Source organism: Mycteria americana, chromosome 2 (genome assembly GCF_035582795.1).
Source record: "Mycteria americana isolate JAX WOST 10 ecotype Jacksonville Zoo and Gardens chromosome 2, USCA_MyAme_1.0, whole genome shotgun sequence".
In the NCBI taxonomy this organism is placed as follows: Eukaryota; Metazoa; Chordata; class Aves; order Ciconiiformes; family Ciconiidae; genus Mycteria; species Mycteria americana.
In genome coordinates this window covers 173,285,975-173,312,387 of record NC_134366.1, presented here as the reverse complement: position 1 = coordinate 173,312,387, position 26,413 = coordinate 173,285,975, and the positions used below count along the sequence as shown (strand labels likewise).

Below are 26,413 nucleotides of genomic sequence, written 5' to 3'. Positions count from 1 at the left end.
TAATGCTCTTTCTTGCCACATCATCTCTAGAGCTCTTTACTAGTAAGTGCTTATTAAAGCAATCTTCTCCCACGTGTAACCCAGCAATAAACTGCTACAGAATGAGGTGGTAAATCTTAATGCATTCTGAAAGAAATGGTGCCCTTGCAGGACAAGGGGAATGAAAAAAAAAAGAAAAAAGAGAGAAAAAAAAGAAAAAATATTTTCTCAGCTTTAATTGTTATTAAGAACACCTATACTGAAATTCAGAAAATGCAGATGGCTTTTTCCGAATCTTGATGTGCTACTGTAATTTCTTTTGGGGGATGATGGGCAGCTGGGAAAAGGGGACAGGCAGGGGAGTGCTAAACTACAGGGAAGCTATAGGAGCATTTTCCTAAAACGACAACTGATAGGGAACAATATGACCTGATCTTTAACCACCATTTGTATTGGTAACTGGAGCATACCCAGGTCTCTCTTCGTCCATAAGACACATTATAATTCCACATGGGGCTTAACAAGATTTCAAAGTGCAGCTGAGAAAGAAATTGTATCCTGAAGCACTGGAGTGGGACATGTGGGATGAATAAACAACTTTTTCCATTTGCCTGATCTCACATTAACCTCCAGTGCTGAAAACACACATCTTTATACCTTGAAATAAGGATCAAGCTATGGGCAAGAGCTGACAGAAGAAATTTCTTCTCATTTAAGGGGCCATTTATCTCAGAATCCCATGTAAAATGCAACTCTTCTGTGTAGATGAAGCACAGTGTTTGTGACCTGAAATACAAGATTCCCAGTTGGGTTTCCACATGCATCATGGGAAAGATATGGAGCAACACATCTGCTACAGAAACACGAACTATGCAGCTGAGGATCTTAAGCTTGGATTTACCAGAGAGGAGACAAACCAAGCACAGATCATATTTCTCTCCACAGAAATGCCATGACCTCATCAGTTAATTGCTTGCTGGCACCAGTTTTAAGCATGAAATATGGTCCTGCCAGATCCCTCTGTAAGTATCAAAGCCAGCTGAAGTGCCCTTGTTTCACTGGAAAGCATCCCTGGAAATTGTGTCTTTGATAAGAAGCACAGAGAGAGAGATCAGCCTCAGCCACCTGACTGCTGCATCTTCCTCAATCTTCAAAAAGTTGCGATGAATATCTCTGCTTTTACAATTTTAATTCAGAAAAGCAGGGGAATAGGTAAAAGCTGCCATAAGATTCTTCTCCATTGTTTCTCTTTCTGGACACATCATTTTCAAGTACCTACTGACTAAAACTGCCAGACACAGAGCCAGTCCAAGTTGCAACAGAAAACAGTAGATTTAGAATAGCTATAAGGAAGAAATTCTTCACTATGAGGGTGGTGAGGCACTGGAACAGGTTGCCCGGAGAAGTTGTGGCTGCCCCATCCCTGGAAGTGTTCAAGGCCAAGTTGGATGGGGCCTTGAGCAACCTGGTCTAGTGGAAGGTGTCCCTGCCCATGGCAGGGGGGTTGGAAGTAGATGATACTTAAGGTCCCTTCCAACCCAAACCATTCTATGATTCTATGATCACGGAGGAACTAGAAGGCAGGGTTGGACTGATTTCTTCTGCATTTAAGGAACTGCAGTTTGTCTCCCTACAACCTGGTCACCCCTTTTAGAGTGCACAAAGAGAAAAAGGTGCATGCGGTAAGTGATTCAAGTGACATATTTTGAGTGTCTATGTTAGGATGCTCCAACCTCCACTGCTAAGTTTGACTAGCTCTCTGTGGACTACCAGGGGATTTTGGAGACATCAGCTTAGGTGCCAGTGTCTGCGCTGAATCCCATAACAAGTGATCTGCCCAAAGCCTTGGGCTGAGATTACAGAACTTCAGCAAAAGAGCAAGTTGTCCAAAAATCATGCTCCCAGGACGTCTGTGCTGGACCAGGATCTTGTCCCACCACCTGGGCTCTGATCTCTAAATCCAAGCAAGAGGCTTTCCATTGCTCTGGAAGATGCCAGCTGGTTGCATTCGTATTTACAACTCACTTGCTTTTGAATGCTCAGAGGAAACATTTCTGCCAGTTTTTCTTTCACACCAATATTTACAACTCACTTGATCAGGGCTGAGGTGGTTTATTTCAGGGTAATTAATTATACCAGGGACTTCGTACATTAAAAATTAATGAAAGGAGAAACTGATTCATTTGTTTGATCTTCATGTGGAGGTAGAAAAAAATCTCACCTCCTCTGATAAGGAAAAAAAGTCCTGTTTAAAGCTTGTACTCATGTCATGAGGGTAACGCCTTAATCAAGGGCAGCTGTAATTCAGCATTGTATGGGCAGTTCTGTTCCTTATTTCTCTGCAGCACCTTCCCATTCAGCCCTCTCTAATGGATTCACTCATTCTCACATCACATATACGTGTTGGTCTTTCCATCATATGTATATGCACAGCATAGCAACAAAAAAAACACACATGGGCTTGGCACAGAGCTCCCCTCTATCCCCCATCCGATAGAGCCCAGGAGCTCTGTTCATCTCCCTGGCTCCAGCTACTCGACTGAACTCCATTTTTTTGATGAGGAGTTATTTAATAAGATTTTTTTAATTGGTTTTCTCTAGGTTTTGCATGGACCAAATTAAACCCATAATGTGTGCAGATAAATGTACCGCTACCCCAGGGCTGGTATATCACACAGTGAGATGCTCTTTATTAAACCAATTTTTCTTTTTAAATCACCTTCCTCAGAAGAGAGCTAGGAGAGAAGGAAGATGCTCTCGTGGCCCATGAGCCAGCCTGGAGACATGCTCCCTGCTCTATGCTACTGCTCACAGTGACTAAATATGAATGTACATGAGTGCAAGGGGAGCTGCTTGTTTCTTTGCCTAAGTTCATCTTTGATCAATGTGTATAAAAATAAAACTCCTGGAGCAAGGCACAACTTCTAGAGCAGTGTATGGAGCCCAGCAGCCAAACTCCTCTTGCAAAACCCAAGCGTGGCTGTGGGCTTAAGTGCATTAACCACTATATCTGTATTTTTTAAGGGACAACCTAAATTACATCATTTTGACTGAGCCAGAACAGAGATGTGAGCAAGCCCTCAGACATTTGCATTGTCTGTACCCTTTAGTCAGCTAGAAAAGTAGTTGCTCTGGTAGCTTCTTGGGGCCACTGCAGCCAACAGTTTCTTTGTGTTTTCCCTGATAGGCTGGTTCCTAAAAAAAAGGACCTGATCCTTTTGCTTATAAAAGCCAAGCAGGCACCACGTGGGTTTTAAGAGCAATGGTCCCTCTTTCCAGAAGCAGGACCATAAATAGGAGGTGGGACCCATTTAACAAAGCGAGGTAAGAGTATCTTGGATATTAGTCTTGCCAACGTGGAAAGGATGGTTTTAAACTAGATATTTCAAGGGATGGTGGTAACAGCTGGCAGTTGATTGAGGGGACTGTAGATCAGGGTAGTAAGTATTTAGGGTAAGGTAATGGGTAAGAGAAAGGTCCCAGGAAAGATGAAAACAGGTTAGAAAATGATCCGCTTCCCATGCTAGTGCACAAATGCCTGACAAACAAGCGGAGGAGACAGAGCTCTCCCGCGTGGTCCCCTCTGCTGCGCAATAACAGAGAGGTAGTGGGACAGCTTGCAGGACTGAGTCCCGTAATGGGCATTACGGGCTCCCCAGGAAAGACAGGTAGGTTAGACCAGAGACCTCCAGAGATCCCTTCCCACCTGCATGTTTAGGAATCTGAAGTTCTACTTAGAAAATTGCTGGTAGCCAATAATATCATTCAAGGGAGGTGATTTGTGGAAGATTGCACTCTTGCTGCACCGAATACACAAAAGCTGTTTCAAGCTGTGACTCAGGAAGATGAGAGAGGATGCTGTGCACAGCCAGTTTTGAATGTGATGTGGCTGGTACTCCTCAGAAATATGCTTGATAATGTAGGAATGTGCTTACCTCCCTGATGGTCACTTGGGCAGAGGGACAGATCCCTGCAGAAAGCAGCTAGAAATACGGACCAGAGCCAAGGTCAGGAGGAAGGGTTTTCCCTTCCCACCCAGACCGCCTGCTAGGGAGGATTTTTCTCATCCTCCTCTGCTGAGTCAAAGAAAGGCACCATTAGAAGAGCTTGTTTCAAGGGAGAGTAACTAGGGAATGAGAAACGAAGGAAAGGGTGAAAATGGAGAAAACCTGGACGAGAGGTTTTCTCCAGGACAAGACCAAGAGAAGGTGATTCCCTGATTGCACCAGGTTTGTGTCCTGGTAGGCTGGCTTACAGCATGCATGCAAAGGGCTAGTGGAGGCAGCTGGACAACAGGAAAAGCAATGGCCCACCACCATTGCATCCTGCAGTTTGGGATAGCTACCATAGCTGTCTTTCTGTCCAAGGGACACACTGCCCCAGCACCAGACTAGCTAAGTACTTAACTTCTACTGCATTTATCCTCTAGAGCTCAAAAAGAAAGAGGTTAAGAGGTTAGAGCCATTTCCAAGCACAGAGAGGTTAGAGCCATTTCCAAGCACTGAAACACCACAGGGAAACCATACACTTCAGCTGTTACTGTCATTTTACACCTGGAGTTTTGCTTGCTTTCTCATGAGAAAGAGTAAAAGGAAGAGGGAGTGAGAGGTGCAGCAGGAAAACAAATAAAAAAGATAATGAGAAAAGATGAGAGGTCAAGAAAAAAGGATAAAGGGGGATGGGACACAAAGACAAAACATCCAGGAAAAAGAAGGAAGACATGCACTGGCTTCGCTAGTCAGTGTTACGTGAGAAATAAGGAGGATCTGCAGTGCTGGACAACAGTGTAGGACCCCATCAGAGAGCAAGAGATTGATAAAGGGAGAGAAGGGAGACAGAAGAAGAGAGAAGAAGGGAGAAATTAAAGCAGCAGCAAGTGAAAAATAATCAAAGATAAATAAAGTCGACACAAAAAACGACTGTCATTTTCTCTTGCAGGCACTCTGAAGTGAGCCCTGCGAGCAGAGACTTTAATTTGCCTCCTTCCCACAGACTCAGCCTTGCTGATTCATTCAACTCGGCAAGGCTACACTGCTCACTAACCTATAGTACCAATTTATATGCTAATCGCCTTCGTTTGTAAATCAAGGCAGTCTTCTCCAATGCCTCCCCCCACCCTAAATTCACTGGTGCGAAATGCTGTCCATCTCTGTACACAGGGCTGGGAATTGCCGACTCTGAGACACAAAAGACATCAAATCCTAAATAATTGGATCACTGATGGAGTTCATCCCCGTGGATTAAGTTGCTGTTTCATCTCAGCCCCTCACCTGCTCAGCAGGAGCCTTTCTGAAGAGTTTTATAATTAGTCAAGCCTGGGAAAGGGAAAAGAGGAAAAATAAATTTAAAAAAATCCCTCCTTTTCCTCTCTGTCCTCCAGTGTTCCCTGATTTTCTTCTTCATATCTCAGAGATCTCTCTTGGAAGGACAAGGAAGCAGCACCGCTTGTTTCTTAGACCCCTTTTCCACTTTTGAAAGAATCTACGAGTACCTGAAAAGGACAAGTCTGGCAGGAGCCTGCCCATATCCAGAGGACAGATTGGAAATCAAATGGAACTGTTAAGGTCCCAGTTTTTTTCCAGTCTTCTGCTGGAGGACTCCTGGGGGATGAGAGAAAAAAGCATCCTGATCTTCCAAAGGAAAGATGCCTTTGGAAAACTTTGGAAAAACAAGAAGTCTGTTTTCTTAACAGAGGTTAGGATTGCGCTTAATTCATCACCAGCTTAAAACGAGATCTTTTGATCCCTTCTGTTCCCTCTGAGAGAATCCACTCTCACTACATGGTGCTGCTCCAAGCACCCACTGGGATTATGAATTAAGCTAAGCAGAAAGGGATGTGAGCCTGGGTCTCCTACTGCACCGCTAAATATTCTGCAGGGGACATATAACGTGCTCAGTTACTTTGAACAGAAAATCTGAACTCTTCTTGACAAACAATCTTTCACAATTTCTGGATTTCCACAGGCCAGTAAAAACAGGGTAGTTTGGTATGCAAAGGTTGCTACTTGGAGTAATTAATACCAGTCCTTAACACTCCAAGACTCCTAGCCAAGTTTCTAGCAATCAATACCAAAAAAAAAGGAAGAAAGTTACAGAGTAATCATGCACTTTTACCTCCAAAAGCAGCCCCATCTCTTCTTGGAAGCCCTTCCTTCAACATATTTTTAATCAGGATGCTTTCTTGCTGTCAGCTTTTGTGTTTCATGGCACCCGAAGGGATCCCCAGTATGAACTACTCCTGTACAGACAGAAGAAAGCCACTGCTGAGTCCCTAGACTGGACCCATGGGGTTTGAAGATGTCCTTTGGGTGAACTTTTACCGCTTTCCTCTTTTGAACACAGTAACTTTATGAAATCCTGCATTAACAGCAATGGAGGTAAATGCTTAATGAATGGCAAAGGCAGCACAGTGACATTCACATCTCCCAGGCTGCAGGTCAGGGCGCTGTGGTCCAATCCTGCACCTGATCACCATAGTGTCCTATCTTCTTATAAGACGCTATTCCTAATGATTTTCTTTGTCCGAATGGTTTGCTTTGTTCTCTCTGTCTTGAGCCTGTGTGTGAATGTGATGAGCTGCAAGCTGGGCTGGCTATAAGCAAGGTAGGAGATCTGGGGCCAGTTGCTAGACTGGGACCACCAGCCTCAGGAGCTCAAGGGTCCTGGTGCCAGACACTGGGGAGGACTGGGACCTGAGAGACAACTGCTGAATAGACTAAGCCCAGCTGCCGGAGAGACCCCTGCTGAGCGTGAATATCCCTATAAGGTCAACCCTTGTCAGCTGGGGAGGAGGAAGAGGATGGGGCCATCCATGCTGACCTTGTTTATGTGAGTGTTATGTGTGTTTATGGGGTGCTGGTAAAGACACTGTTCTCTGTGCTGAGCTGTGTGACTGGCTGTGTCTGTACTCTGTGTGTGTGCATCTGCTCAGAAGACACGCTCACTCCCACTGAGGTCTGGACCTGGGGACACAGAGCTGCACAGCTTTTGTGCTGGGGCAGAAGGAAAGCCCTGTCTTATAGCTCACTGGATGTGGCCATCTCTAAAGCCCTTCTCTTCTGTTGTGTCTCCCTCTTGAACCAACTCCATGTTACTACCTCCCCAGCTCTCCCCCAGGTTGGAATTACCACACTGCTAGTTAGAAACCACATCCTAACTTCCACCCTTAATTTTTCCATTTCTATCTTTATAATCAGGGACTCTTGCACCATCAACTTCCTCTAGGTTCAATAATTCTTGTTCTCTTTTGCTGTTCCCTCCCTCCATTCAACAGTCATCAGCAACAGTCATAAACCTCTTGACATGGTTTAAACAGACTAAAGGAGCCAGTCTCTCTCAGTCTGACCATGTGGTCTCGGCTCCTCTGAGCTTTTGAATAGCCTTTCTCAGTTTGAATCCCTCTTCTCTGACCGTGTGCGACTGGTTGCACTGGTCTCACCACCAAGGAGACACCAGGAGCTTGGGCAGCCCCAGGATCCCTCAGTGCCTGGACACACACAATGCTCCAGAGGAATATCACCAGGTTCTTGCAAACTGTCATCTCCTCCTCTTTATTGCCACTGGAAAGGTCTTTCCTGGTACCCCTCGAGCTTGGCATTTCATTTTTCTCTGATTGATGATTGTCCTGAATGCATTCAAGCCTCTCTCCCTTGTTGCTTCCATCTGCTGAGCCTCCCAGGCTGCAGCATGAGCTCTGTGCTTAGCTTGACCGTGTGCTTTGTACTATGAAATGTTATTCTGTTCCTCTCCTCTGCCCTCACCAGGCATCTAGTTCTTGGATGATGTCTCAATCCTTCTCTGTATTGACAACGTCCCTCAAAGTTTTGCCTCCAAATCTTTTCTTGACAAACACTTAACTTTTTTCTCCAAGGCTTCAAGTATATTAAATAAGACAAAATCTTCAACTTAACTGAGGAACATGATTATTGACTCCTGCCCTACTCCCATCACAGTCTTTTATGCCCCAGCACTTTCCTTATCCACTACTCACATTTTCTCTACCAATACCACAGGGCAATAGTTTAGGAGATCCTTTGCTGAGAATAGACAAATTATTCTGATCACAGATCTAAGCTCAGGGAAATCAGCTGTTTTATTTAAGGAAGATAATTAATTACTATGGAAAAGCACTCTTTGGCCAACTATCTATGCAGTGTGATCCATTTTCTATTTCCTTTTGTCTTTACTGATTCTTAATGGGTCCAAAGCCCTGCCTGACACTGAATGGGGGTGAGCTTTTATAAACCAAGCTGATCTGCACTGTCCTGGCCTAGCTGGACTGAGAGCATCAATGAGGCCAAGCTTTTAAATCACTTTCTTTCATTAACAAACAATAGGTGTCAGTGCTGAAATGCCAACCCTTCCCCATCTCACGTCAGAAGAGAGATTATTTCATGGGCAGCAACTGGGACCCAGCAATGCCTTCTAGGCCTTTGACCTCTTCCAGAAAATTCAGCAAAACCGAGTGAGACGATTTTATACCTTGAATGGTATCATGGCTTGGCCTAAAGGGTGTCTGTGGAAGAACCAGATGGTCAGCATTTAACCTTTCCCTCTGCTGATGGATTTTCTGTGCTCAAGTCAAGTGTCTCTGCCTTTTCCTTGTGTTTCTGTCTTTCAAATAGGTTGCCAGCTCTTCGAAGGGGACACGGTCTCTTATTTCCCATGTAAATGCAAAACACCCATGAGTGATGGAAGCCTGTGTTGGCCAAAACCTCAAAGCTTGAGTTACAATATTAATAATAGGTCCAAACATGAGCTAACGTGAAGAAGCTGCCAATTATTTCAGACAACAATTGATCAAAGCCAAGAAAAACCTGATATACATTAAGCGACTCTTTGATTGTCCACTAGGGAGTGGTAAAAGGCTCAGCCCACACAGACCAGGAGATGACAATTTGCCTTTTCATTTAATTATTTCCCCTGAACAGAAACTCTGCTGCACTCCTCTTGCTTCCTGCAGAATTTGCCTCCTCCTTTCTCGCCCGCTTTCAAATCACTCCCAACATTTGCATAACTTTCTTCGGTCATTGCTCCACCTCTGGAGAGGTCACTTGTCAAAGCGCTGCCACGAAGTGCTGTATTTTTTGAATTTCCATTGCTTTGAAGCTGACATTTTCCATTAGACAAAAAAAAATGCCTCCAACCTGCTGTGTACCACAGAAAGCACAGCTATGTGTTAGCTGCAGCAGCAGGTTGCTTTGCAAAACCTGCCAGACACATGGGGAAATGTGGCCACGCTGGGTACCACGACTGGTGCCCAACAAATTGGAGAAGCTAAAACATTAAGGCATTTATGCAAAAGTGATGCAGGGAAGCCTCTGACAAAGCTAGAAACTGAGTCTCCATCTCAGGAGCCTCTGCTCAGTGTGTGTTCCATAGCAAAATTCATGTTGTCTCCTGCGCTGCTAACCCCAAACAGGAACCCAAGCTCATTTTTCACCTCTGTGCCCTGAGCTCTGTGGTTTTCATGCCTGTCCTGATCTCTGCAGGAGGGCAGCAACTTGCTGAGTTTAGAATTAAATAGTTCATTTGCAGCTGGTCACCCGCGGGAGGCAAAAATGAGCCAGTCCCATAGGATCAGGTGAGAAACGTACTTCTGCTTTGCTTTTCCTTTGCTGAAGCTGGACTTTATTAGCAGTCTGCTTGGTTGAAAAATTCAGTTTCCACATCATAAATAGAAAAACAAAAAAAATCCCAGCCAACAACAAAAAAACAACGAAACAAAATCCAACAAAAAGCCATTGCAGATGTGCACATCAGACAAATGCTACTGCAGCTAATTAATTGCTTCATATTGCTTAATTCACATTCTCTTTCTGGAGTTCACTGAGCACATTTCTCACATAAATCTTAGCTGCTGCCTGAGTGCCTTTTTCAAGTCAGTTTGACATAAAAAAATGCAGTATATTTAACCTGTCCCAATGTATTTTAATGATTTTGTCCATTTACAGTCGTTTAGTTGTGTGTTTATGAAGTAGTAGGTAAGTACGTGTGCATGAGGGTGTGTGAGAATATATATATGTGTGTGTTTATATGCATGTGCATGTGCCAGAGATTTAGGGTCAGAGTATTGTTTAGCATCACATATGATATTTTGCCCCACGAGCACTGTGTAGGGCATGGCAGTGGCTCTCAGTACAGGGTTATACATACACACTGAGCATGGGCACGTGAAAATGCTAAACCACTCCTAGCTCCATCAGAAAAATGCCTGTCACCACTGACTCTGCTCCAGACATGTTGATTTTGATGATCAGGCAGGTATTTGCTTTTCTTTAGAAATCTGGATTAATTAACTGAAGCAATACCTTGGTGATGTCCTGTTTTCTACATGATGCTCTAAGCCTTTAAATTTTCACCTTCTCTGACGAACAAGTGTTTAACGCCTGCCCAGCTGCTGGTGCTAATGGAGCTGCAGGCATTTACCTGGCAGAAAATTTCATGGTACTGACTTCTCTTTTCCTCAAATTTGGCCTTTTACCTAAAGGACTTTAAAGTCAATGGGAAGTGGTGGTGGTGGGGACTCAGCCCTGGTGTGTCTCTGTAGACATGGAGTCATCTAGCACAAGTCAGGATGCAGCAGCTGAGAGCAGCACACTGGCAGTTGGTTATTTCTTAAATGAAATCTGCAAAAGAAGAAAGCAAACAAAACCACCCAAACCTTACATAGGATTCTTCCCCACAGGCTGAGAGTCCTGCTTGTCCTCTCTTTCCACCCAAAATACAACATCTGTTCTTTCTTTCCCAATTTAGAAGTTCAAGAAGCTCTTGCAAACTCTGCAGGAGCCAAGAGATGTTGCTTTTCAAAGAAGCAAACAACTGTGAAGCAGCTGGCTAGTGGGGACCTGATCCAGGATGGTGATCTTGGGACTTCATTTCTCAAGATGCCACAGCTCTTCTGGCTGTCATGGTGGCTCCATGCTCTCTTCAGAAGCCATGTTGCTCCTCACTAATGAGCCAAAGCCACAGTATCTCTGGGACACAGAAGGAGATGAGCGAGGCCCACCTCCATGTGGTGGGGCTCCACAGAGAGTTGTTAGGGTGAACAAAGGAAGTTCAGATTGCATGGTTGACTTATCTCAAGATGATCAGGGAAGAGACTGAAAAGTGGCTGAAAGCTGACTACCTCATTCCCCAGGGCCTCTTTTTTGGCATTACTGACATAACAGCTACTCAACTTGCTAACAAGCCAGTGTAATGAGTGATGTTCATTACTCAAACATAATGAGCATACAATCAGCAGTGAGTTTCTCTGTTGATGCTATTCAGCATCATGTCCTAAAAGGACTCTCAGGTTTTTAAGGCCAGGAAGGAATGATTTCAACCATCCAACATGAAGTCCTGCATGGCCCCAGCTTGTCTTCCACGTTGTCATCTCTAAGGCTTGGTAGGAAATTAGCCTGCCCAAGGGGCTTGCCAGCATAGGGGAGCTTTCAGCCTCAGATACATAAAAGTTTTTTTGGAAAATCATGAATGCAAATAGGTCTGAGCAAGCAAGCACCTGGAGAGGTCGTCCACATGGATCCCCTGAGGACTCCTTACTCAGAAGGCTGTTGAAAGCTACTTTGAAGGTGTTTTCTATTTACTTGAAAGCTTCAAGGCAGACACTTCCCTGGGGAGGCACTGACCTCTTCCTGGGAGGAGGAGGTTGGGGAAAATAAGAAGGAAAAAAAAAACCCCAGCCATCTTCTTTCTTTTCTTCTCTGTTTAGGTCTTGTCAAAACAGGAGCTCAGGAACAGATATTCATCTCAGGCCCAGATTCATCCTACCTTATCTTGGACACCTCAGGCAGTAGCATAGTGAGCTCAAGCACTCCTTTCAGCCACAAAATAGATCGACCGCAGAGAGTAACCTCCTGCCCTGGTCCCAAATCTTCCAGGAATGGTGTCTTGCTCCATATGGGCCTTTTCCTATATGGGTAGCTCAGAGAAAATGCTTTGCATTTTCTTCAGTTTTCAGATTCTTCTCAATTTTCCAGCACAGCTATGTTTTCCAAGAGTAGCAACCAAGAAGTATGATTTCTTACATGTGCAATGTACCATTTATCACGGCCGCAGCATGGCTGTGCTTCCCCTTTGTGAGCTCATGGTGTATGTACAGGTGTTCTCTGTTTGCCCCATGGCTATAGCCTGGCGTGGCTGCAAGGCAGGATCACGGGGTCCTAGGACAGCTCAGGGGAACCTCAGGAGGTCCTTTCAAAGCTGAACTATCCTGTCACCCTCCCTTGCAGCCACACCACATTATAATCACAGCGCAAACTGAAGCCACCTGTACATACACTGACCTCCTGCATTCTCCACCTCTGATAGTGCTGTTATTTACAGTCCCATGAACACAGCAGGGACATGTGCTTCCTCCTTCCAGCTCTCCTTGATGAGAAGCAGCAGGACCTCCTGACCCGTTTCTAGGGCTGTGATCTGAGGTTTGGGCTCTTTTGCCCTCCCAGCCCATCACCTCATGTGGTGCCTGGTGGTTAGTATTTCCCTTCTGCCTGCTAATACTATAGGAGTATGGTATGGGAGATGTAGGGCGAGAAACACCCCTGTAGGAAGGATGGAGAAGCCCTGGGACTCACCATCAGGTGCTGCTGGTTGAAGAAGGGTTGGATCATGGCTCAGGGATGGGGGGGCTGGGCTAAGAGCCTCCGGGCAGCCCCATGCTTCTGCAATCATTTCAGATGTTTCAGGATATCCTTTCAGCCAGGCCAAGAGAAGTCATTACATCTGGGGACCTACTGGGCCATGATGGCTTTGGATCGAGGCTCTGGAGAGAGGCAGCCCTGGATCCGATTTGTGAGACCCCTAAGCCTCCTGCAGTCCTGCCTGGAAACCTAAAAACTGTCAATCAGGTGATGGAGCAGAGTCAGGGAGATAAGGACACATTTTCTTGCTGGAGGATTTCAGCCATTCAAGGGTAAGCACCAAAGGAAGTGAATAATCCCTAGCTCAATTCATTTCTTGTCATCTTTCATGAGTGATATCCTTAACCCCCTTGTGCACTGAGCTATGCTTCTGCTCGCAGCCTGCCTCGTAACGCAGGAGGTGGCAGGGAAATCCAGGTGAGGTTGTGATTGGCTTTGCAGGCATGCCAGCAGGGTAGCATCAGCATTTCCCTGGCCTGGTTGGAAACTATAACCCAGCTCACTGCCCTCTGCCAGTAACGCTGCCAGATCTGTAAGTATCAGCCCCTCACATCATATGACATCGGCAAGGGGGCATCAAGGTTTGGGTTAGAGATACCTGCAGAAAAGCAGGCTGCGCTGCACAGAAAAGGGAATTCCTCGTGCCCTGGAAATGTGCATCATAAGGGGAGGTATTTTTTGGGGTGTCAAGAACCTACGAAGCTAAAAGCAAAAGATGCACTCACGGGGCAAGTTTGGCCCCAGGCTATGGCTCTTCCAGAGTAGAGAGCCAAGGTGGCAGCTTGCAGGTCCAGGAGAGGTGTTTCCCAGCACCCGGGCATGATGCAAACCACACGTGGGGCGTGGGCAGGGGCGCTTTTAAAAAGCAGACATCTCTAGAGTTTACACCTCTTTTATTAGAAATAAGAAACATTCATTTTGTGCTCTGAAAACTGTACAGAAAAAAAACTGACGAACACAGAGAGGAGAGAGGCATGGCACGGAGCAGGGCAGGGCATGGGAAAACAGAATTAACCGGAGGAGCTGAGCAGAGAAAGTCGAATATCAACAGTTATTAAACAAACATTTATCTCTGTAATTACATAACACCGTTAATGTCCTGCAAGTCGGCTGGAGTGAATGGGTGAATGAAGAAGGTTGGAGCGAAGAGGGCAGACTTGGTCGGGCAGGGGAGGGGAAAAAAAAAAGAGAAAAGAATTAAAACACAGTAGAAAGATATCTGTATGCTAAAATTCATAATATGTAATTATAATAATTACAATATCATACAACCCAGCATCTGAGGGAGGCCTTTGTGCTTTCCTGTTTCATAGAATAATCTAAAATTGAACAATAATATCACAGTTTTTATAAGTAATCAGTTTCCCTATTTTTTTAACTATTTGGATTTTTTAAAAGTTTTTCTTTCCATCCTTCATATTATACAGTTAATGGCAAGGTAAATGCCACTGTCCTTAAAGATCAGTTACCCAGGTGGCCCAAAGGAAAATGGAAGCAGGGATGTCTGCATGTCAAGCAACATCTCTCAGTGGAGGAAACACAACTGGGGTCAGTGACTGTTTTGCATCTTGTATCCATTGTTAGCTTTTTCCTAAAAATGTGTTTTGTTGTTTGCTTTTTTTTTTTTTTTTAAAAAGAGGCTCAAACACCCAGTAATAACTCAGACCCTGATCAAGCGTTACTGCTGTCTGGCACAATCTGGCCACTCACAACCAGAGGTTTGTCGCCGCACATCTCCAAAGCTGGGAGAGTTGTTCCAAACATCAGACAGACAGTGCTAGGAATGATAAAAAAAAATGAAGTCTGCGTGTAATGTCAGTGTTATACTTTTAATGATAAAAATATTGCACAACACTTTTGGGGGTCAAATGTAGATACCTTATTTTTTGTAAATAGCTTTGAGAAATGTTTAATGAAAAAAAAAAATCGTTATTATTTTTTTCATGGTGAAATAAGAAGACAGTATTTTATGATGAGGAATGTCCTGCTCTCCTGACCAGCTCCACCTCTTCTGTCTTGTAGGACCACAAACCTGCCTCCTGGCTCTGGGCAGCAGGGAGGGAGGAGAAGAGCCAGTGAGGGGTAAATAACCAAAACCCAAACTGAATAAAACAAAGCAAAACATTGCAAGCGAGCAACGAAGGCGCCGTGTATTCCCACCATCCCAAACTTTCCACGGAGCAACTTGCCTTCCACCTTCAGCAGGTGGCATCCTCACCCCATGCCTGCGCAGTCCTATGGCACAGAAAGGCATTTGAAATGACAAGAGTCAAAGAAAAGAAAGGTCTCGGGTTTCAAGTTCTCTTTTTATTGAAGAAAAGAAAAGAAGAAGGAAAAAAATAGATTATTTTGTTTGTTTGTCTGTTTGTTTCCAAGTGGACGTTATTCATGTTGTCAGTTTGTCTCAATGTCCTAAGGCAACATCTCTGTATACCAAATATCTCCAGGTACATTGGCAGATCTGTCTTTCCCTCTTTCTCTCTCTGCCTTCCAGGGAGGGGCAGCTTGGAATAAATCTGAGTCCGAAAGCAAGGAAAATAACAGAAAAAAAAAAAGGATGAGGCCAAAAGGACCTTTGCAAGGCCCGTGCTGAGTTTACCTATTTAACAGTCAATAAAATGACCTACATTCTTCTTGTTGGTCTGTTTTTCTAACACCTTCGACCCTCTCCCTGGAGACGGGGCAAGCAGGTTTTGGAGGTGGTCCTTTCCTCCTGTGCCTGTCCCACTCCTTAGGGTGCACAGGAGCTCTGCTGTGGAGGGATCAGAGGAGGAAGCCCCACCTTACCTCTCCACCTAAGCCATGGATGATGCCACCACTTCCCCCTCCGGGCCCCGTGGGGACCCGCTGCAGGGATGCCACGATGTCAGGTCACGGTGTGGCACATAAGAGTGGGAATGTCTTCTTGGCCACCACTTGGCGCGTCCCGTCTCCTTCCTTCTTGGATGAGCTGGTGAGGGAGAGGCGGGGGGCGAGGATCGGCAAGGGATGCCACAGACCCTCAAGGCTGCGTCTCCCCCGGGGATCTACGGCCAGACCGCATCCCAGCGAGGCTCCCGCAGGTGTCCCCTCTTGTGGTCCCCAAACAACCCCAATCTTCTTGGCCCTTCGCGGTGACTGCTGGGCGTCCTTCCACACCTCCCCATGGCAGAGCAGGAAGGCTCCCGGCGTGTGGCAGCAGCCCGAAAGCATCTCGGCAGGGCTCGTCCCCTGCAGTCCCTCCCCACCCTCTGCCTCCTCCTCACTCTCTTCCAGGTTCACTTCTTCTCCAGTCCTACCTGGGAAAGCTCGTGTTGTCCTGAACCTACAGCTACTATACTCTATAAAGTAATATTCCCCCTCTCTGCTGAGAACAATACAAAAGTTACTCCATCTTACCAAGGGTTTCAAAAGAAACCAAACACTTCTCTCGCTCGGTTCCGATTTAATTTAATCATTTCTTTAAAACGTGGGTTTGTTTTGTTTGTTTCGTTTGTTTTCTGGAAAAAAAAAGTCCCTTTCTTCCCTTTCTGCTCAGACCTCTGTCTGAAGGTCAATAATGTCTTGTCCCACCAGGGGGATGGTGGCTCCTGTTTTCTCCCACTCTACAGTTTTTAGTTCTAGGGGAGACTGTGCCACAGGTTCGATGTCCTTTTTAACCCATGATGGTGGGGACTGGACTTTCCTGATTCCTTCCCAGGGTCTCTTGTTTGGTGTCTGCTGTTTTTCTTGCTGCAAGAGGAGGGAAGTGTAAGAAAGGAGAGAGAGAAAGAAAGAAAGAGAGGTTAGTGCCTGTGCAAAAAATAGCATTTTTTCACCTCCTTCTCTTATATCAAAGGCAATTTTTTCTGTGAAACTCCTGATCCTAAATAAAGTGGGGTTTCAATGAAAATTGCACTTGGTGTGTAAACTGTCTATTTTTCAGGAAGAAAATATAAAGGGTTCTTTTTTCATTGCTATCTCTATCACCTAACGCCTAGATATTTCAGCTTTCAGCTGAGGTTTTTGCCACTTGCATTTCCACTGAAAAACTGAACATGGTTTTGAGAATTCAAGATATTTTTCTACTTCTACAGAAAATCCCCACACAGAAATCCAGATTACGATGAGGTCTTTTTGAACATACACGAACTAAATTTTATATAGATGAGAATATATTCTTTATGTAGCACAGCTATTTCTAGGCTATTTAATTGCAGCAAAACATGCTAACTATTTTGCCAGTGAACCCATGCTGTTTGATGGGCTGGATTGTCAGCTCTGAAACTGAAAGCATTTCCATCAACTCCACACCAAGCCTTCGAGGCTTTATCGACTGTTGTTAGCCCAGTCTCATGCCAGCATCCCACCACGGATATCAATTCAGAGAATATCTTTCAATGTTTCTGCTGATATGCACCAAGACAAGACTCTGGGGAGAGCTGAGGCTCTGTAAAACAGGTGTGTTCTTCAGTGTGTATATGAAGGAGAGTCCATGCAAAGATTTTAAATGAGTTGTTCCACTGAGCTTCTCCTCCCCACCAAGAGTGATGCTTTTTACAGTTAATTATCCCCACAAACCACTCCAGCACTGGGCGAGAAAAGGCACGTAACAGGAGCACAGAGCCCCTTTGAACCACCTGCCAAAGGGAAAGTGGCAGCTAGCGGAAAGGGTGGGAGGAAAGGCAGCTGCGTGGAGGATGACAACAAGGAGAGAAGAAGTCTGAGGAGAAGGTGAGGAGACAGACATGGAGGTGACATGCAGCCCAAGACATGTCACAGCTCAATGCGGTCACCAAAATGTATTGATTGAGGGGAGATGAAGCCACATGTAGACTGCAGTGTCATGATTGCACTCCAGGATGCTGCAGAGATTGCTGCAGCCCAATAGGAAACCTAAATACCCATCTGCTACACGCTAATCCACCTGCCTTAGCTTCTGATTTTGTCCTTTCCTAAGAAACTTTTGTAAGTCTCTTGTTTATCCCACCTCCGTACTGCAACGCCGATAGGAAAGGCATTGTAGCATTATCCCTACAGGGACAGCTTTCATCACATCACCCAAGCCATGAATTTTGCTTTTCCAAACTTTCACCCTTAATATAAAAATGAGATACATTTGAAGTTGCTCCTGCATCCTCGTAGCTGCTCACAGGGACAAGGCGCTGGGTGGGGTCATTTGGTGGCTAGAGAGCGGCAAATGTAGGAACCAGGTAAACCCGGTCTTCTCAATGTGAAGTGAAAACATCCTGAAATTATCTTTATTTTAATTCAAAGGGAGAAAAAGAACTTTTAAAAAGTCCTTTGAAAGATAATTGTTTCTTAAAGAAATCATGTTTTGGAAAAGTATTTTTCAGAATAATGTAAAACATGTCAGTTCTTGAAATCTGCAGCTGTGGTTTTCATTAAGCTCTACAACACAGAGCTTTTCTTACTCTGTTGGTGTTATTCTTACTTTATTCCATGATGTAACACAGTGGTGATTAATACTAATATGACTGAAAAGGTGATAGAATTGTTGATTTATTCCATTATCTATTTTGGAACTTATTTAAGAATGACTGCCACCAAAAACTGAAACTTTTTTATCTCTGTGTGTGTCTTAATGAGACAAGTTCAAGACTTCCTGAACTGAAACTTCTACGTACGGTGTTTTCACAAGCCATTAGTCTGCCATGAAAAGATGCAGCAAGAAAGTACACATAAAGACAAAAGCACATATAAAGCAAAAAATGGAATGAAATTAAAAGTTTCCCAAAAGGTGAAGAATAAAAAGCTTGGTCGGAACAGCTCTTTTCAATGAAAAAACATTTTGTTTTCTCCCACAATTGCTGTAATGCCACAAGTTTTCAAAGTTACTGATGTCCACAGCTGTATTATTTAACAGAGAGCAGCACAAATGATCATATGCATGAACTTCATAAACAATTCCATCTTTTCTCTCAAATGAAAGCCCTTCTTTGATGGCATTATTTACAGCCACCTTCAGCATCGGGTTCTTCTATTCCCAACCAATCTCTGTTTTAATAGTCCCTCCGTCTGCCACACTCCTGACCTTCAGCCTCTCCTTCATGCTGTGAGGATGCACCCAGATCTGATCATGTACACTGAACGTGATCAGAAAACCTCAGAGCCCTTCTCGTCATGGGCTGCTTTTAAGCTACCAAGTGAGAGCAGCTGCAAATCCATGTAGGGAACAGAAACTGGGGAAAAACAAACAAACAAAAAACCAAAAACCCAAACAATTAGGAGTTCACATCTACAGCAATGGCCTCTGATCAGACCTGTCACTGGGGAACGAGACCTAAGGGTTAAAATAATTATTCAATGGCAATAACAACAGACATTAAATGTTGTGAATTATTAAGGATGGATAAATTAAGAAAGGAAGAGAGAATGAAACAGAAAACATCACTATGCCAGTACATAACTCCACTCTGCACCTGCATCTTGAATATTACGTGCACTCCAAGGGCTTCCTGATAGAAGGATACAGGGGAAGTGATAAGGGTGGCCAATTTACAGCCATGAATAAATTTATGGAGCATGTTCTATAGAGGAAGGATTATACAGACTAAGACTTTTCAGCCTTGAAAAGAGATCATGGGTGGATGTGAAAGAGGTTTATGAAACTCTTAGTGGCTTGTTGATGATAGGAACGGACTACTGATGATAGGGATCACCTCTTCCAACACAAGAACTACAAAGCACGATGAGACACCAAGCAGTGCCTAGCCCAGAGTGAACCCCAGGAGCTGGTCCTGCACACAGTGCCCAGCCGAACTGCAGACCACTTTTCCACAGCTCTGTTGATGCTGGAAAGTTTCAAAGTTATAAAAAGTATGTGGAAACGTCCACAAAAGCAAAATCCATTCAGTACTATGAGGTAAAGTGACACCATTTTGTGTCAGGGGGTCTCTGAGCACAAATTACTGGAGTATTGGGGCTCTGTTTGAAGATGTACTACCACATGCTTGCTCTGTTCTTTTATCTTCCAAGCTGCTTTAGATTCTACCATGGAGAGAAGGCAGGGCCAGACTGGCCTAGGGTCTGACCCCGCACAGTTGTTTCTACCCAGCTTATCAGTGTGATGTGTTATCTAGCTATGACTGTGGTGGGCTTAGTGACTCCAAAGATATCTGCTTACAGCTATAAGATGAAAAGGAGCCTCGGGAGATCAGCAAATGGAGAGGGGAGGCTTGCTTTTAGTTTCCCACTTCTTGAAAAAGAATTAGACTTCTCTAGTGATGCTGTGAGTGGAGGTGCTAGCTCAGGGGTGGGATGCACCGGCCGTCCACCGTAGTGCACCAGCAGCTCACAGAGCTGTGTGCGCAGCCATGATCTGAGCATGGGTGCAGAAGGACTCAGTGCCCAGTCCGATCTCTATGCAGGCTAAATGCAATCAGCCAGGCTGAGCTCTGGCAACGATGCTGGGAGACAACAGAAAATCTTCTCCTCTTGGCAAGAGGCACCCTGGGAATTGGTAGCAGGCTCCTGGGAACAGCACCCTTTTTCTTTCCCTCCATATGGAAAAGGTTTTTATCGGGTCTGGGCCACTTGAACAGCATATAGCAACAGCCACTGGGCTCATGCTTCAGCTCTGGCATTTTCTTCCATCCCCACTGTGGGGTCTTAGCAATCCTTGCAGACAGGAGGGAAAACCTAGCTATGCACAGAAAAGAAGAAAAAACCTGGAGAGAGGGTTGTGTAATCTGTCTGTAAAAGGCGCCGGTGCTGGCCCAGGGCCTGGTGCCTCGGAGAAAGCCAGGAATGGCCCGAGACAGGAGCTGAAAGCAGCAGAGGCTGCTCTGCCAGTAAGTCACAGAGACGGAGCCATTACTCTGGCCTGACACAGCCCATGAGCTTCTGGCTGTTGGGGAGGAGGGAAATGTTTATCGGTTCCTGCCTGGTGCCAGGATGGCAGAGCAGACTCCTCTGTCGGAGGAGTGGGAAGGGAGGGAGTGCCCAGACCCAAGGCTGGGGTAAAACCTGCTGTGCAGGGCAAACTGGAGGTCTTCATCACCCTGGTGGCATTTGGAGTCTCCTTCATTCAGCCGTGGCTTTCATTTTGGCTGCACGTCTTCAAGGCAGAGGGAGACGATTTGGGACAAAAGGCATTTAAGATGCAGTGCTAACAAAACTCCCCAAATCCCTAACAAAGACAGAGGCAAAGTGCATTGAGATAATCCAGACAGCCCTCTCCTTCTAAATCTAGTCCTGGCAGAGTGCAATGAGTCACCTGTGTTGGACTCATGGTGGCTATGGAAAGGTGATGATGGTGGAGCAAGGCACCTCCCTACCACAGGCTCTTCTGCACGTTGGCTCTGTGCTGCCTTCAAGGGTCCAGGCTGGCTTCATCCAGAGTACGCAGATCCTAGTGCAACTGTTTTGCTTAGGAGTGGCATCAGTGTATTGCATAAATACGGCATGGGAGACTGACTGGCTGCTCTAAGGCAGCTTTCATTTCACACTTCGGTCAAAAACAATGAAATGTGCAGGCTGCTAAGCTGCATCTCCTTGTGTTTGGGGTTTTTTTGGTTGTTTTTTTCTTTTTCGTTTGGTTGTTTGGTTTTTTTTAATACCCAATTTTTATAGTTACCCTGAATAACCTGGAGAGGAATTCAGTGCTTTCGACAGAGCACTCTGGGATAACTCCCCTAGAACCAGCTACTCCCATGCTGTTTTCATTGCCTCTAGTGTCAACTTGAAGGATATTTCATGACCCAAATGGTCTCTCCCCATGACATTGATGACTCTAGGACCAGAATGAAGTTATTCAGAGCGTATAGCAGGGAATCTGAAAGATAAATGTGGCTCATGCTGTCTAATCCATCTTTGGATCAATGTCGATGAAAAGTGATTAGAAAATGGGAAAGCTGTCTTGTTTTTTTACAGAATGATAAATTTTCTTTTCTTTGTTTGAAACAAGTAGCTGCAGTTCCTTTATTTTATGCTACTGAACTACAAAGATTTTTTTTTTTTTTTAGGAGAAAAGCAAAATAAAAGAAAATGGCTGACTTTTGTTCAGAATTTCATTTTTTAAAAAAAGAAGAAATAATTTGTGGGTTTAACTTGCATTGATGGAAATCAGTTAGGAAACTTGAAATACCCAGCATTTGCTGGGTTATAAAAATATCTTCTGGTTCTGTATTCTCTTAAGTTCAGATGGTCTAACCTGTAGGGGCTGCTGTGAGCCAAAGCCTAGTGAGGCCATGCACAGCTGAATGTGAACAGGTACTGAATCAAGGAGCTCTTTCACAGACCCTCAGGTGCTCTTTCCATAGACATACACCATCCCTTGCCTGAAGGTTGCAGAGAAAGCCCATGGTCCCACCAACATGTCCTACCCACAGGCTATTCTCCAGGTTATTCTTACCGTTAATCCAGCTGGTTAACATACCATCCTTTTTTGGACAATTCCTATGGTCTACTGAGGAGCCCACTCCACTTGGTGGACATGGAGGACTGGGTGTTCCCCAAAATGCTGAAATCATTCAAGGCTCCCCCATGCCTCACAAGGGCACCTAGGGACTCCAGGAGGGGACCAAGAGCACCCAAAGCACAATTCTTTATAGAATCCTTTGGGTAACCAGTTCAAAGAAGTAGGAGCTGCAATCTGCTGCTGGCAACTGCAGGGTTTTGGAGCAGCTGATGGCTAGTTAGCATCAAAGGGCAGGGCAGGAACTGACTGTCAACACAGCAGATACAGGGAATAAGAAGTCTTTCTGAGAAATACAGAGTAACTGATGCCTGATACTTGGGACACAAGGTATCAGATGATCTACAGGAGGAGGTGAACTGCTGATTGATGGTATATTTGGACACCTGGTGGCTGACAGATGGTTTATGGCTGAATGAATTAAGGTTTGACGCCATTTTCAAACAGAATTTATTGTAGTACTTATTATACTTTATGTAGCATTCCTCCCTATAAAAGTTACCCTAATGGGTCTTTTAAAACTTGCCAGTTACCAAAGCGTTTAAGAAGTGAAGAGAGGATTAAACACATGGCACACAGGAGACACCCTACTTGTAAGTGGAGCTTCCCTTGCAGAGGGACACACAATCGACAACAGGAGGAGCACAGCCTCCCAGTTTTCTAATTCCTCAGTGAGGAATGAGCCTGAGTTTGACATAACTACCATCATCTGAGCTTCTCCACCCCCAGGCTCAGCCCATGCAAAGAGGTTCCCATGGACAGGAGCCAAATTTTCCCATCTGGGAGCAGGGCTACTGGCTCTCCAGCCAGCTAGCCAGCAAGCAAGGGAATTAATTCTATCATGCAGCAGAGCATGCCAGGGAGACGCACAGCCCTGACTAGGAATGACCTGAAATATTGATCAATATTCCTTTTTTCTCACTACTCTGTTAGATACCAAACTAAGTGCTGGTGGGATGGGCGTACCCTCCAGGTGTCCGACAAGGAAAGCTAAGAAAAATCTTGACCTGAGAAGAGAAAGTGAGTAATCAAGCTAGAAACATTGTCTAGTAGGAAATAGAAAAAAGTCATAGAATGGCAGAACCCCTTTTTCCACTGGGTTTTGGAGAAAGTGCTTGTCCAGGACCAACAGAAAGATGGGACTGGATTTGAGAGCTGAGTTACAGACCGAGTCCAGATCCTGTATGTGAACTCCAGGACAGGGCTCCAGCCAAAGCAAAAGCCATTTGAGCCACAGAGAGCTAAACATAGCAAGTAGCTAATAAGCAAGAATGAGCAAATCAGAGAAATTTGCAGAGCTCTGTTCAGCACGGCTTTCGCTGACCTCTGCACAAGTAAAGAGTTGCTGCTTAAGATGAATGCAAAGCCGGATGCTGGCAAGGAAAGAGGAATATGTATGTGATTCAAACTTCTCTAATGGAGCTGGATCAAAGGACTCCTGCCGAGGGGGAAGGCAGGAGCGTCACTTCCATTGCTTTCAAAGCTGGCACTAAGCATAGAAGAAACAAAGCCCTTGCTTCCTTTAAAGGCTGCAAAGCCTCCACTTTCGTTCCATGCTGTTGCAGAGCATATGAACCCCTCCTGATGTCCAACCCAAACACTGGAATTTCTTTAGCAATTAACTTGCAGGGAGGAGCAGTGTTGGTGATGCTTTACCCTGACAAAAGAGTTCTGCGCAGGAAAATATTTCCCACGTGGTACAAAGTAGCTTGAAAATAGCCGCTGCCCTGCTTTAATGTGGATAGGTGTCAGCTGCAGGAATTTAGACCTTGGGAAGTGTGTGTATTTAGGGGGAAGCGGGGAAAAAAAATTGCACGTTGGAGCCTACAGTCTGCCAGGCAAAGGGCAGGCTTTTAAATGGAGAAACAAACTTACAGCAAGGTTTCCAACAGTGTGATTTTTTTTGGTAGCAATCAGGTATTTAAAGAACAACTCAAAGTGATGGGAGTGATTAGGAAGGAAGAACGCTGCTGTCTGAGTCTGTACCAACCTAATGTTTCAATATGCATCCTTGGGCAGCAAAATGTGCCTTAAAGCCGCTATGAAGAGATATCTATGATCCTGGTGGAAGCCACTCATTACTTATTATAACTTTAAAAATGAAGGCTTGGTGGATCCCAGGCACCAGAAGATTTTTTAATTTTAATCACTTAGGATGAATGGTGTGGATGGCTGGGTTTTTTGATGCAAATCCTGCTGTGGTTGTCTCCAAGCCTTTGGTTCCTTTCATGCTTTGTGGCTGCAAATAAGCTGTCTAGGGGATAAATATTCAACAAACAGCTCATTCAGTTTTCTGCTCAGGGTCTACACCAGCTTTCAGTTTGGTCTGGCATAAAATGGAAGGGCAACAGCGTGCAACCTCCACACATAGACTGGCTGCAAGTCATTTGGGATGAGGATGAGCGAAGTAAATCCAGCTGTTCCTGAGATACTCTTTTTAGATACAAAATCCCTTCAGGTGGACAGAGATAATCTGCCCCAATTCCAGCTTAACAGGAACAAAGGAGTCTTGCCTACAACCCTGTAGCTTCCTTTTGAGTAAGGGCTGATTTTTCAAAAATCATCTCCATCTTCCTTGCCTCATCTGAACTTGAAGACTGCAAGAGAGAGAAATTTTACCATAGCCCATGGTAAGGTCATACAGAGATTTATTATTGCTTTAAAAAATTGACTTTTCAACCTGAAGTCATCAGATCTTGCTGTATGTCAGGCTGTTAATATCTGAATTCCTTAGCACTGAAAAGTTAGCTTTGGATAATAGCATCTACACCCCTGATTAGTTCATAAAGCCACAGATGAGTGAGACCCCTTTACTCTGCTGCAGCGGTAAGGTGGCCTAGGTTTGAATGCAGGTGGATGCGTGGTCCTGTATGCTTTGAACATGAATCCTGCTGGACAATGTGATTTTAAGCAGGAATATCTGAGTGTGCTTCCAATGGGAACATTTTTATAGTTGAGATACATATATAAGAAGTACATGTTACATGGAATAGATTTAATGTAATAAACTAAAAAAAAAAAACCATGGAAAAATCCAAGTTTGTCGCCCAAGGAAGGACAATTCTGTATTATTGTACTCTGAGGCTCAAGTTACTTTAGCATTAGCAGTGTGCTTTGATTTGTAGCAAAATAACTGCAGCAAACACTGGTGCCACAGTGGTTCCTGGGAATGCATCAAGATTCAGACGTGGTCGGCGTTTCAGGCAGTATTGTGGTTCTCCTAATTGCCTGCCTCTGACATACCATCCTGGCAACATTGCTCATTAGTAAGTTGATGACAGGTCAGCTGATGATGGCAGTGGGGACACCCTAATCTCAGCGGGATGTGGATTGGTCTCCAGATTTGCTGTAGCAGTTCTGACTTGAACAGTGACTTGCGATGGCTAACATAGTGTTGCACAGTGCTTTGCATCACGTGTATGCTTCCACCCTGTGCCCTCTAGTGCAAGGGAGAAGAGAGGTCCCAGGGAAGGACTCCTGGGTTGCTGGGTGAGGGGAAAGCAGAATTTGTCCCCAAACCTGTCCCCACATCTGCAGGATGAGAGACAAGCCCAGAGGCATTTGTCAAGGCTGCCTTTGATAGGGATTGGGTCATTCTCATATCGGTAATGCCTTTCAGAAATGGACCTTGTAAAGGAGGAAAGCTGAACAGCTCAAACATGCAGGAGTCCCTGATTATGTTTCCAGCTCTGTCAGTAACTGGTCTGGGACAGACGGCAAAGGGCAGTCTTCTTTATCTTTCAAGTGTACACTGTGGTAATACTTATCCAAAGTTTAAATGTGTCAGGATACTTAGAGAGGAGCAATATATGTGCTGGTAGAAACCTTCAGGTCTTTGCTGAATACCCCTTAAAAATCATGTTTTACCACTGAAGCTGGAGAAATTCTCAACAGTAAACACATGTGATGGTTGAATTTTCAACCCCTCTGCCTAAAGAGAGAGAAGACCTGTTTCTTCCTCCCATTCTTCTGTTGGTGCTTCCTTCAAATCTGACAATGCAGTAATTCATCTGAGAGGAACTCAGTGTGATGAAGTAATCAGTTTTGGCCGGTGCACTGAAGTACAGTGAGGACTAGCATTTACCTCATAACCAAAACCCAAACCAATTCCTAAAAAGGGCCAGCACCATTCCTAGGAATTCCCAAAGGAGGTCTGTCCTATGCAGACATTTAGTTCAAGTTTCAGCAGTACCCTTCTGACCTTGGAGTTGAAGGAGGAGAAAGGAAGTGCAAGAAGATTAGGAAAAGCACCATATCTTGGGAAGGACTAAGGACAATGGGACATGCTGCCAGGATAGGCTGGGAAACTGCCAGGGCTGGAGAGGGACTTGGTAGCTTGACTTTGTTGTTGCTTATTTAAAAGGGAAATCAAAGATACAGCAATGCAGGCAGA

General features: G+C 44.8%; 1 protein-coding gene across 4 annotated transcripts in view; it reads right to left on the bottom strand.

The window, feature by feature from the left end:
• Positions 1-14,910: 14,910 nt before the first annotated feature.
• The window catches only part of LOC142406443 (adhesion G protein-coupled receptor B1-like), a 130,758-nt gene continuing 119,255 nt past the window's right edge, over positions 14,911-26,413 (bottom strand). For all 4 annotated transcript variants that reach the window (XM_075495363.1, XM_075495364.1, XM_075495365.1 and 1 more), the window contains one exon: positions 14,911-16,334. In XM_075495363.1, the coding sequence (XP_075351478.1) occupies positions 16,137-16,334 (198 nt within the window). In that variant the 3' untranslated portion in view covers positions 14,911-16,136. The remainder of the gene's footprint in view (positions 16,335-26,413) is intronic.